The following is a 13,186-nucleotide window of genomic DNA, read 5'->3' as shown; positions in this document are numbered from 1 at the left end:
AGGCATGAGAATTGCTTGAACCTGGGAGGTGGACATTGCAGCAAGCTGAGATCATGCCACTGTACTCCAGTCTAGACAAAAGAGCGAGACTCATCTCAAAAAATAAACCTTTTTAATTAAATAAATAAAAATAGAAATGTTTTCAATCTGTGGTTGGTTGAATCTTCGGATGCAGAACCTAAGGATACATAGGGCTGACTGTATTTGGGGAAGGAGCTGAATAGGTCTGCTGACCAACAGGAAGTTGAGCTTGAGAGAAAGACAGGAGTCAGAGATGAGCCCGTGGTTTTGCCACCAGTATGGAACTGCCACCACGTGAGTTTGGAAGGCTGCAGGGAGGCAGGTTTTGTGGGAAAGTTCAAGTCTTGTGTTTGTGGTAACCAATAAATGCCAAGCAAGTAGCTGAATAACAGGTCTGGAGTTCAGCAGAGACTCTGGGAGCTGGGAGAAGGGTTCACCCAGTGAAGAGGGGCAACTGACTGCTGCCTGCGGGGATGCCAGCCCTGTGTGGACAGACTGTCACTGTTGCACATTCAAAGTGACAGCTAGGTTTTTACGACAAAATATCCTGATTTTAAAATGTCAGCAACTAACCTAAGATACACTTCTTGGCACCCACACCCCGCTGCAGCCCTCAAATGGGTCCCTCCCTCAGAAGCTTCCCTGACCTCCAGCCAGGTCAACCCCATCATCTGCTCTTACAACAGGAAACACAGTGGCCATCTGACTTTGATCTATGCTGCCGTGATTGGGGTTTGCCTTCCCCATAAGACTGTGAGCTTAGAAAGACAGAGACATGGGCTTTCACTCTAGTAATTGGTCTGCTCTTGCTTTAAAAAAAAAAAAAAAATACCCACTCCCCATTCAAGCACAGTATGTGGGTATACAGTTGCCACTGTTGTTTCTTGGAAAGACTGGACCTCGTTCTGAAATGATGTGCTCCCTACTCAATATTAACAATATTAAAAGTCTCTTGCGAAATTTTATAAATGCTTTTATAAAAAATGACTACTTGGTAAACAAAGTTGTCAATCTGTCCCCAAAAGCTTTGCTTTATTTTTGTTGTGACACTTTTCTGGGCTATGAAATCCTAAGGTCTGGGACCTACTATTCTGTATTTCATGGGTCCAGGCCCTCAGACCCTGGGAAATGTGTCCAAGTCTGAGAGAGTGCCAGAGCCAGCATACAGAGAGAAGCCTGCCTATTCACAGACATTTCTCTGCAGGCTTCAGGACTTCCCCTACACACCACGTGATGCAGGATTCTAATACACTGTCGTGAGGATCTTTTGAGGGACAGCCAGCTAGGTTATGCCAGTAGAGAGTAGAAATGACCCCAATGGTTATGTCAGAAGCCTCAGACAACAGAATATCATGCAGGCCACTAAACACAAGCACTCTGAAATCTCTGACGTAGCGAGGTGACTTCCGACCTGCCCACCAGACACCCCGGCCGAGCGCCCTCACAGCACTTCTCACCTGGCTGCCCGACCAACCTCAGCACCTTCTGCTTGGAACCAGCTCCTCCTCCAGGACCAGCCCTGCTGATGGCAGACTCACCATCCTCACAGCCCCTGCCACCTGGATTGTTCCAAGCCCAGAACCCCACAGTCAACAGAGCTCTCTAGCATCATCATTGCCAACTGTCACAAAATGTATCCAGACTGTCCCGTCCCTCTTTGCCCACCAGCACTGACCCCTGGTCCCTGCCACAACCTCCTAAATGGCCTCTCCACAATGCTGTCAAGCACTGTTCTAGGCACAGCACACATAATAGTCATCTACTCCTCCCAGCAAGTCCCGTTTTACAGATGCGGAAAGGGAAGCCCCAGGAGACTCAGTTCCCTTAAGGTATTAAGGTAATACAGCTGGCAAGCAGAAAACAGCAAAGCTAGGAATCCCATGCAGGCACAGTCTGGCCCCTGAGTCCACACTCCTCCCCGTTCTGTAACTTCCATCCTCTCCCTCCCCCCACAAATGGAAACACCCCAAGAACGGAGGCGAAGTCTGGCTTTTTTGCTCACTGTCACATCTCAGCTCCTAGCACTGGGCCTGGCATATGGCAGGTGCTCCACAAATAGCTGAATGCATGAATGGGTTTTCACTGAATGGGCTTCATGAATGGATTTTAGAGATCAGAATACAAGTTGGATACAAGGAGCACATGCTATGGCTGCAACAGTGTGAATGTCAGGTGCCCACAAGAAGACGGCTGCAAGGAAACTGGACACTGAACACGCCTGGTTGCCGGGATCTCTTTGGAGTGTATGGATAATGGATGGATTTCTCCCCTACTGCGGTTGCTCATGGTATTTGGAAGCAGGCAAAGTCATTTAAGGAGGCTCTGAGGTCAATCCCCAGGAATCTGTGGTTTCTCCTCAAAGTCTGCTTGTCCTTGGTCAGGAGCACACTGGAGGGAGGGAGTCCCACAGTCCAGATGGGACATAGCTCCCTTCCTCTGGCCAAAGCAGCCAGAGCTATCTTTCTTACCCCTCAAAACAGTGCCATCATCTGGGCGATGACTTGAATGTTTCAGATACCGTCCTCAGAGCGTTGCTCAAGCAGAAAATGACAGCCCCATGGAGCCCAGCGGGATGAGTCACAGCTTGCGTGCTCAGCACCTGTAGCAGGGATGCGGCCAGCTCCCACTCACTGAGCACCTACTCAGTGACAAGCATGGTGCTGTGGGCTTTACATGTGATAATCATTTGAGCTCAACAGCACTCCTTGGAAAGTCTTTTAGAAACCATTTTTTTGTTTTTCTGTTTTTAAGAGAGGATCTCACTCTGTTGCCCAGGCTAGAGCACAGTGGCACGATCAGGGTACACTGCAGCCTCGACTTCTCAGATTCAGGAGATGCTCCCACCTCAGCCCTTCAAGTATCTGGGACTACAAGTGTGTGCCACCATGCCTGGCATTATTTTATTTGTTTTTTTATTTTAGTAAAGATGAGATCTCGTTATGTTGCCCAGGTTGGTCTTGAACTCCTGAGCTCAAGTGATCTTCCTACCTCGGCCTCCGAAAATGCTCGGATTACAGGTGTGAGCCGCCACATCCAGCCCTAGAACCATTTCAAAGGTAAGGCCACTGAGCCTTACAGGCATGAAGACTCTGGGGCACATTGCAAAGCTGATTACTCCAATGACACCAGCGGTTGCAAAATCAAATGTCAGCAAGACCAGCATACAGGTAAGCACAGGCGCTGTCTACAGGGCCCCTGCACCCTGGCCTCCTGCCCAAACTGGCAGCTGGGGCTGGGAAGCCCTCGGTTTGCAGAAGGTGGCAACCAATTCCACTGAGAGGAACAATGCAAAGTCCTTCTCTGTTAGAGAGAGGTAGTTCTACATACAATAATATGATGTCTTCCATTTGCTTTAATACACTGCCTGCATGAGTGGTGTATTTAAAATAGATGAAAGGGCAGATAAAATAAAACTTAGCAAAATAGTAAAAACAACTGAAGCTGAGGGCTAGGTGTATGGAGATTCATGCTATTTCCTCTAGAAATCTACTGTTTTATCTGGTTCCTCTCCTCTTCCCTTCCCTCCCGTACCCCTTCTTCCTCCAATCCCTCCCTCCCTTCAACTTCCTTCCACTTTCCTCCCTCCTTTCTTCCCAGCCCAGCCCCCCATCACTCCAGCAGATGTGGTACACGTGGCTGCCCGTTCCTGACCCCTGCCCTGTGACACTCTCCTCTCTAGTGAAAAACAAAACAGGCTTCACTTGAAACATGACCAGTTTGCCTCTTTCCTGCGTGGTGACCACGTCTTTGAGGCTTCCCGTGAGAAGCCACCTTTTTTTGTTTGTTTTTTGTTTTTTGAGAAGCTACCTTTTATGTCAGAGCTTGCCTGTCACACCTGGCCCGGAGGCCTGCTGCTGGTCAGCAAGCACCTGTGGTGGCTTCTGGGGAATATCCTTTATACTGCCATTTCTGACTGAAGTGTGACAAGGGCAGTGAATACGCTTTATGCTGCATCTTCGTGCTGTGTGGAGACAGCACTCCTTTAAGCCTGGCAGACCACATCGAGTCAGGAGAACGGTGACCAGTCCCTAACAATTCTCCCTGAGTCAGCTTTCTCCAGCTCATCAAGGAGACAAAAGCATGCCCAGCTTCCAGTCATGCAGCAAGTAAGAACGGCTTCACCTGTCCTTCACCTGTATTTTGTACACACTGAAGGCATCTGGTCAGACTACAGAGTAGGATGATTCTCCCCCATTACAATGGTAGGTTAGGAGAAGCTCCAGCATTTACAGTCCCTCCCTCAAAAAAAAAAAAACAACAACACAGGCATATCTTATTTTAGTACCATGTGCTTTTAACATCCATAATTCCTAGTATTTTCTGAATGTCACCCTCCTTAGCAAAAGACATAATTTGCAATCAGGCTGGGCAAAGACAAACAGCCATTACCTTCTTAATGGCCAACTACCCAAAAAGGCTCAGTTAAGTGAGCTCAACTAGCAATCTAATCAATTAAAATTGATAAGTGAAAAACTCTTAACCTTTATTTCAGCAGGCCATTCCTAGGGGGAGGAGGGAAGGAATGTGAATTGCCAGCATAAAATTTAATTCCATTTCACGGATGCAAACATTCTTGCTGCCCTGATGAAGTGCCCCCCTGGCCCCCACCCTTAAGGCACGCCCTTCTCTCCTTGAATCAAATCAGAAGAAGACTGGTTTACGATTCTTTGCAGTCAACTCGATCAATTTAAACCCTTAGAGAGATCCCTGTGGCCATTTCTCAAGGGCAAAGGGCCAAAGGAGATGGAGGAGAGAAGTCACGGCTTCTTTATTCTTCCAAGGGAAAGATGAAACATAAACAAGAAGGCCAGAAAAAGAAACTAGACAACCAGGTAACACAATCCTCATTCGCTGAGAACCTCTACGTGTGTCAGGCGGCATGCTGTGCTCTTCACATGCATAATCTCCTGTAATACTGACTACAGTTTGCTGAGTACAGTTACACAGCAGGCACCATGCTTGGTCAGATATTTCATATGCTGTTTCATTCAATCCTCAAAACAACTCTGTACTATAAGAAAGACCATCTCATGTTACAGAAGTGGAAACAGGCTGTGGCAGTCTGTCATTTGTACAAGGGAATACAGAGCAGGGTCTAGATCACAACACCATAGTTTTGTCAAAATTCATTGAATTACATACTAACGCTTGGGGGAATTTTTTTGCATGTAAATTATACGTCAATAAAGCTGATTTAAAACGGCAACAACAACCCGACAGAGAGGGGCCTGAGCTTTTTCTGCCCACTCAGTCACCATCCCTTCTTTGATTTTCCTTTGAGGGCTGTCTCCTTCCTCTCTCAAGTGATGGGGTTCAAAAGCAACTGTCCCCCACCCAACTCCAGAGCTGGGCATGCATCCCTAGCTTAGGCCATCAGTGAGTCACATTCCTCTGACCACTGGCTGGTTCGGGGATGGCCCAAGCTAGGCCAATAACATCTCTACCCCAGACTTTGAGAGAATTAAAGGGAGAGAGAAGCTCTCTTTCCATCAGGGCTGCTTAGCTGGTTGAACAAATCTTGGGGTTGCTCATGGCCATCTTGCCACTACCTGGTGAGAACCCTCCTGAGGATGAAGCTGGAACAGAGGAAAGCAGAGCTCAGAGATGGAGTGGAGCAGAGCAGCTTCCTGATGACACTGAGCACCCAGATCCAGCCACACCTGAAGGCAGCTAACTCCTGGATTTCCCAGTGACATAAGCCAATTTCCCTTTCTTTTCCATAAGCCAGCCTAAGTTGGGTTTTCTGTCTCATATAACTAAAGACTCCCAATATACCACAACACCCTTAAGAAACAGAAAACCATGCCGCTCACTGATGTACCCGTGCCCTGCAGCAAATGGAGGAAAGAGAAAGCTATACAAATACGAGAGGCGTTTCAGGAGCACGGTCAGGCTTTACGCCCACTGTCTCCTTTAAAGCTCAGCCTCCTGCTGCAGACGAGAACACTGAGGCACTACACAGTAGAACAAGCAGCTCAAGGTTATGGACTGAGCACATGGTTCTCCAGCCTCTGAAGCCTTCATCCTTACCTCAGCACTGGTGATTTGCTTTTTCCACATTTCTTTCTTTAGCAGTAGAACCCTTTTATCATTGGAATCATATAGAAAATGCTTAATATATAAAACGAACCATACTGGTGCCACTATGTTTACAGGGAGGGCAGGAACCCTGGAGTTTGTTCACCCTTGCTTGAGCCCCCAGTTGCCCTGCAGAGACTTTTTAAGAGAACCAGCTGGTTGTGAAAGCAGAATCCTCAGACTGACCTCAAAGAACCTGGGGGCCTTTTCTTCAAAAAGTGCATGGGACACGCACACTGTTGGCTCATGGTCACAGCTCAACGACAGTACAAAATGCAGCTTGCACACTGACCCTCCCAGCAGCTAGTGATCAGCAGAGCGGTGTCCCGTGTCCCATGTCACCCAGCCCCCTGCTGTGACTCAGAGCAGCCAACTCACTCAGATCCAGGACATCGTCGGTCTTGATCAGGTCCTCCTCCCGAGTCAGCGGCAACTGCGTCTCGGGCTCCCCTCGCAATTGCAGTGACAGGGAACGCAGCATGAAGAATACCCGGATGGCCTGGACCAACAGTTCGGAGAACAGAGAAGAGTGAGATTGCAGAGTCATTTCAGTGAGATGCCCCACATCAAGAAATTTGACTCTCTACTTAAAGAAAAGAAAGAAAAACCACAAAGCCCACTGCTTCAGGTATTGTGATTCTGGTGTTTGCTTTTACAGCAAGACAAAAGAAATCAAAGGGGGAGTAGCCTGTTTGCAGTTATCCACAGGTTCAGGTTTGGGTTACTTTACTTGAACTGAGCACTGTCATCTGCCAGAACCTTGTTCTCAAGTGTCAGGTGACCTTTGTAATAGCCCTGCCCAACAGTCAGCCCCATTTCATAGACCGGGCAACTGAGATCTAAAAAGGTGAAGTGACTTCCAGCAAGGGCTACACCCCAAGGCTGTCCCAGCCAAACCAGCATGGACTCTGGAAAACCCAATCACTCCAAAAGTATTTCAAGCTCTTACCTACTGAATATGGGGGTGGGGCAGACAGAAGAGGGTGAAATGAAATCCCTGTGGTCTGCAGGGCCTGCAACCTGAGAAAAAATCCTACCCCGGGTGAGTCTCTTTAACTCCCGGTCCCTTGGTCTTGTGACAGGGAGTGTGCTGCTGATGGGGCAGAGATCTTGCACCTGGCAGGTGGGCAGTCACCTTGGTTCCATGAATGCCCCTCAGGCTTTCCCAGCCAGCAGAGCAGGGGCAGAGGCGAATCTGCCAGCATAGGGATTCCTGGCCCATGGAAGTGGTGTCTGGTCAGAATTGTGTGACCACCAGGTACTTCCAAAGAGCAGAAACAAAGCAGAGTCCCGGCAGCCAGAAGAGTGTGTGCAGAGAGCAGCCTCCAGCCCTGCCCACCAATGAGAGCCAGGAGGAAGAGGGGCAGTTCCTGGCCTCAGTCCACAGAGAGGCTACCTGCAGGCCCCTCTCCCTGATGCACAGCTGCTGGGCCTGACTGAGGGTGCAGTGCCCGAAGGGGACAGCTCCAGAGTCAGACAGACAAGGTCTACATCAGATTCCCAGCTCCACTAAGCTGGGCAAGTCCCTTGACTTCTGTGAGCTTCCTTTTCCTCATCTGTGAAATGGGCATGATAGCTTGAAGGCCTGCTAGGAGGTTCTGAGATAACGCAGGAGGGAAAGCAGCCAGCACAGTGGGGTGGGGGGACAAACCACTGTCACCACCAGGGAGCTGCAAAGGCAAATCCCAGTGCACCTTTGGGTCTTACTGTTTATGGCTCTGAAGGCTGCAGTCTGGACCTAGGTGAGGGGAGGGTGCCCTCTATACAGCAGTGTGCCTTCTGAAACTACAAAGGGGACAAATTACTGTCTGCAAAGAGATGTACTCACACTGCCTCCTCATACCCCAGTCAATGAGGAGATGATCAGCCTGCTTGCACCCAGTGCTGCCTTGGGCCCTAACCAGTGGGAGACCTTGGATCAACCTCCTAATGTTGAAACTGGAAGAGCAATCCTATCTCCTGGTCCTATGCGAAGTCAGTGCAGTCCTCAGTAAACCATAAAGCACTAAAGATCAGCTCTCATATTACAATGATGATGATGGTGATGGTAGCATTCATATCTGATTGTTAACAGTTTTTAAAAGTACGGTCTTCATAAAGATATCCGTAACAATCAGAAAAAAAAGGTGTAATTCCATTAAAACATTCAAAAGAACTTCTATTTATTAAGCACAGTTCCTGTGGCAGGAACTGTGGACATCTTATTGTAAGTGTAACATTTGATGGAGAAAGAAACAGAGCTAGAGGGACAATTTCAGTTCACACATCTACTAAGTGGCTGAAGTGGGTGTGAACTCAGGAACGTATGACACTTGTGTCACTTAACCACATGCACCAGGAAACTTAAACATCCATGGCAGCCCAAGTACCGAAGGCCCAAGATGTGGGTGGTCACCTGAAACACTTGGCAGCTTGAGCTGTCAAGAAGTCATGACCACAAGGACAAGGAAGAAAGGAAAGGGCCCACGACAGCCAGGTCCAAGTCAAGGAGATGCTCATTTCTATGCCCAAACCTCCGTTCCTCTCGGGGTTCTGAAGGCAAATAACTCACGCAGGACCAGAGCAGGTGGGTGAGAAGATAGAAACATGTGTGGCTTTCTGTAGCCCATCACTCTGAACAACTGTAAACTTCCAATAAATACTTTAGAAGTTCAGAATTTGGCTCCCAATATGGGCCAATATCTGCTTTTGCTCTGCAAACAACACATGAATCATCAACAGTCATCATAAATATAAAACAGAATATAAAACACATACTGTCGGCTCTCTGTATCCATGGGTTTCATATCTCTGGATTCAACCCAAATGCAGATCAAAAATATTCGAAAAAAAAAAGTGGATGGTTGCATCCGTACTCAACACGTACAAACTTTTTTCTTATGATTCCCTAATCAGTACAGCATAACAATCTATTTACATAGCATTTACATTGTATGAGGTATTATAAGTAATCTAGAGATGATTTAAAGTCGACAGGAGGATGTGTGTAGGTTATATGCAAACACTACGCCATTTACATAAGGGACTTGAGCATCTATGGATTTTGGTATCCTTGGGGGAAGGAATCCTAGAGCCAATTCTCCATGGATACTGAGGGAAGACTGTACAATAAAATCCCTCAATACTTTTCCTGGTTCCTGCCCCAACTCCTAAGAGAAGGAAGAACACGTGAGAAGCCATGCCCATGAATGTGGGGAGGGCCGATTCCCACGGGGCAGGGAGTGCCACTAGAGGCAAAAGCTGGACTCCCCTGGGGACAGGGGGGATATAAGGATTTGGTAGTCACATCGGGCAGCCCCACAACTCTGTGGATTCACAAAAGAAAGCTAAAATATGAGCATAAGAGCCGTACAATTCATCCGACCACCCCCTAAAACAATAACCACTCTCTGGCTGCCCATGGCATGCCAGGTACTATGCCAGCTGTACAGTGTGGTCTCATTTAAGCCTTTTAATGACGCTGTGTGGTTCCTATTTTACAGATGGGGAAACCAAAGCCGAACAATGACAGGCAGCCTGCCCAAGGTCACTCAATGAATAACTGGATTCCAAGCTCCACTCCTTGACCTCCGAAAGATTTCAGGCTTGGGACCCAGGGTTTTATTGATTGCTTTTCTTTGCTAAGTAAAGAGGTAAATGTAAAAGTATTATTAAAAAGGAAAAAGAAATTATTATTCTTTCAGTCTTCCACAGAATACCAGGAAGGACTGACCCAGGAAGAACAGGTTAGATTTTGAAAAGGATGACAGCTGACCAAGCTCAAATATAAAGAGATTTCTCCAGTTTCTTTGCTTCAGTGAGTCTGGAAGCAAACTGGCAAACTCAATGTCACGGGGGAATCAGTCCAATGAGCAGGGGAAAGTGGGTGGCTCAAGATGCACTGTGGCTCAAGCTGGGGCTTGGTAAGCACGTGAATGGCCCAAGCCCAGGCTTGTGCTCTGGAAACGGGGCACCCACCATGCAAGTACAACGGGACGGCACCGGTGATGCGCTGAGCCCAGGAGCTGGCTTGGAACAAAGGCTCAGTTTTCACCCTTCTCGTTCGTTGCTGCATGTGCAAGCTACCCAGTTTAGGAAACAGTCTCTCAGGTTAGAAGCCCACTGAGGCCACGTAGCTGTGAAAGTCAGTCATTCTTAAAAGAGTGCCGAAGCAGTTTAATGTGGGCGCAGCCCCTCGGAAAAGCCATTTGGCAATGTGCAGAGAGTCATGAAAAAAACACATTCATACCCTTTGAACCAGGAATTCCACTTCTGGGAACCTATCCTAAAGAAATAACTCAAAAGAAAGAAAAACACTGTATTCATGAAGCTGCTCATTATAGTTTAGCTGAAAATAATGTAATACTGGAAGCAACCAAAATGTCTACTTGCAGGAAAATGCCAGATAAACCTTTCTTTATGAGGCCATAAGAAACCAGACTTATTTGAACTATGATAACATGAAGAACTTCTTATGCAACGATGAAAAGAAAAAAAAGGAGAAGGGATGAAAGCAAGACCCTGGGACATTCTCTTTACAGACAAAGATGGGAGGAGCACAAAAGATGTCTAAGTATTGTTTGTGTAGGGTGATGAAATCATGAGAAATTCTTTTCCCTTTACTTTTGAAATTTTATGAGATGTTATTGTATTTTCTTTACTGTGTAATACACATCCAAAAAGAAAGCAAGATCTCCTATTTCCTTAAGGTCAGTAGTGATAAACACAAAAACTGCTTGTGGTTTTAGAAGGGAACAGGGAAACAACATGGAGACAAATAAAACCTCGTGCAAATACATTTGTTTCGGAACAGCTTCCAAGATGACTACATACGGATGGCTAGTGGCTCAAACCTGGATTTTGATATTCACCAAAAACTCCTATTCCTAACCCTCTTTTGTCTGGCATTAAGCTTCGGTTGATTTAGATCATTAAAGACTCCTTTTCTTTCCCACCGTAGATACTAGACTGCTCCATTTCTGTTCAGCCATGCTTCCTGAGTGCTTATTGTCTGCCAGGCCCTGGGCTTGTCACTTCACAGCCACTCTCATCTACCCTGGGCAACAGCTGAGAAGTAGGACACACGAGGGACCCGAGGCTCCGGGAGGAGAGTGACTCGCTCAAGGTCATGCAGCTGGAGTTGGGCTTTGACCCGCGGATGGTCTGACAAAACTGTTTTCCTCTCAAGTCTCCCTACATGTGGGGTGAGTCCAGCCCAAGCCCAAAGTTCTGCTTAAATGTTCTCACTGGACCCCAGCAGCTCCAGTGACCTTCATTTCAACATGAATTTCCCTTCTTAGCTGGCATGGCTCAGTGGCGCCCTTACTGTTCGGGTCTTATTTATATTATTCAGTGACCTTCATTTCAACATGAATTTCCCTTTTTAGCTGGAATGGCTCAGTGGCGCCCTTGCTGTTTTGGCCTTATTTATATTATTTGTTCATTGTTCTAGTCTTGCATCTTACTCAGAGCCTGATACCTAGAAAATGTTCAATCATTATGTTGAAAGAAAGAATAAGTGATGTGGTTTTTAAAATGCACGAGGGGGCCAGGGACAGTGGCTCACGCCTGTAACCCCAGCACTTTGGGAGGCCAAGGTGGGTGGATCACCTGAGGTCAAGAGTTCGAGACCAGCCTGGCCAACAGACCGAAGAACCCAGTCTCTAATAAAAATACCAAAAAAATCAGCTGGGCATGCTAGTTCACGTTACTCTAGAGGCTGAGGCAGGAGAATCATTTGAACCTTGGAGGTGCAGGTTGCAGTGAAATCGTGCCAGTGCACTCCAGCCTGGGTGACAGAATGAGACTCCATCTCCAAAAACAAAAATAAAAATAAAAAATGAAGGTCACTGGAGCTGCTGGGGTCCCGTGAGAACGTTCAAGCAGAACTTTGGGCTTGGGCTGGACCCACCCCACATATAGGGGCACTTGAGAGAAGCCGTAAAGAAGGAAAACAGTTTTGTCAGTTAGACCAAGAGGGAAAACTGCTTTATCGTGAGATGCCTCCCACAGCCTGCAAAGCGCTGCCACCATCTTCTTCTGCCGCTGCCCCTCCCTCATTTGCTGAGCTTCTTGAACATGCCATATATGGTCGCATCTCGGGGACCGGACATGTGCTGCTCCCTGTCTGGAAAGCGCCTCCTTTATCACTTTAACCTTCCTGGCTCCTCCTCGCCCTCCAGGTTTCAGCTCAGATGTCACCTCTGCAGAGCAGCTCTTCCGATCACCCTAGCTGCAGGAGGACTGCTTCTCAGCCCTTGGCTATAGCAGGCTATTTCTTTCCTCTAAAGCTCTGATTGTGGTTTGATACCAAACCTGCTATTCGCTTACTTGCTAATCAACTTTACCTCTCTAGGTAAAGAGAGAGGTCTAGAGAGAGCAGGGACATGGCTTGCTCGTTTCTGCACCCTCAGGCAGACAGTATTTGGCACACAGCAAGAATCTAGCAGCTCTTTGATAAATCTATGAATATTTAGGAATGATCTGCCAGAAAGAATTGTTTGAACTTCTTTGACAAATCCTTAAGGAAAACAAAGGTGGAGTTTCTGAAAAGGACCAGCCTCCTTTAAAAAGCCTACTTGGTGGGGGAAAAGAAAGAAAGAAAGAAAGAAAACCTCTGAATCTAAACGAATAGCTTGGAATGTTCTTTGGACACAAGCAAAAAACTTGAAACGAACCACATAAGCCCTCAATTACTTGCTAAACCACGCAACTTCCTTTAGCTCAAATTCAAAGCACACTGCTGTGTTCCGATTTCTGAAGTAGGACTGACGGGCTAAGCTTCTGGATGATTCTAGATGGCTACCTTGCAAAAGGAACCATAGTGAGATGAGTGGCCAAAGCTACCCTTCAGAAATAAATTCTTAAAGTTACAAAGGAAGCTTTTCTAAAGTGGATGCCTTGGCTTTGAGGTAGCCTGCCTGCTTTTATATCATCCTCCTACCCAGGGACCCTGGGAGGACTTGAGAGTTGCTTTTGGAAACTGGTCAGACAGGCAGAGAGACTCTAGGGAAGCTGAGATGTTCCAGGTCTCTATCCGTGCTTCAGCTAGCCACTTGGGCTGTGTATCCTATCGAGGGCAAGGGAGGTGGCCAGACAGCTCAGGGAA

The 13,186-nt window shown here is 47.2% G+C and overlaps 1 protein-coding gene across 7 annotated transcripts in view; it reads right to left on the bottom strand.

The window, feature by feature from the left end:
- The window catches only part of CLEC16A (C-type lectin domain containing 16A), a 226,635-nt gene that overhangs the window by 106,919 nt on the left and 106,530 nt on the right, over nt 1-13,186 (bottom strand). For all 7 annotated transcript variants that reach the window (XM_017539972.1, XM_037742517.1, XM_017539971.1 and 4 more), the window contains one exon: nt 6,478-6,598. In XM_017539972.1, the coding sequence (XP_017395461.1) occupies nt 6,478-6,598 (121 nt within the window). The remainder of the gene's footprint in view (nt 1-6,477; nt 6,599-13,186) is intronic.

This window comes from Cebus imitator, unplaced genomic scaffold (assembly GCF_001604975.1).
Source record: "Cebus imitator isolate Cc_AM_T3 unplaced genomic scaffold, Cebus_imitator-1.0 Scaffold122, whole genome shotgun sequence".
Classification (NCBI taxonomy): Eukaryota; Metazoa; Chordata; class Mammalia; order Primates; family Cebidae; genus Cebus; species Cebus imitator.
Note: the sequence above shows the minus strand (reverse complement) of the source record. Positions and strands in the feature narration are given on the sequence as shown.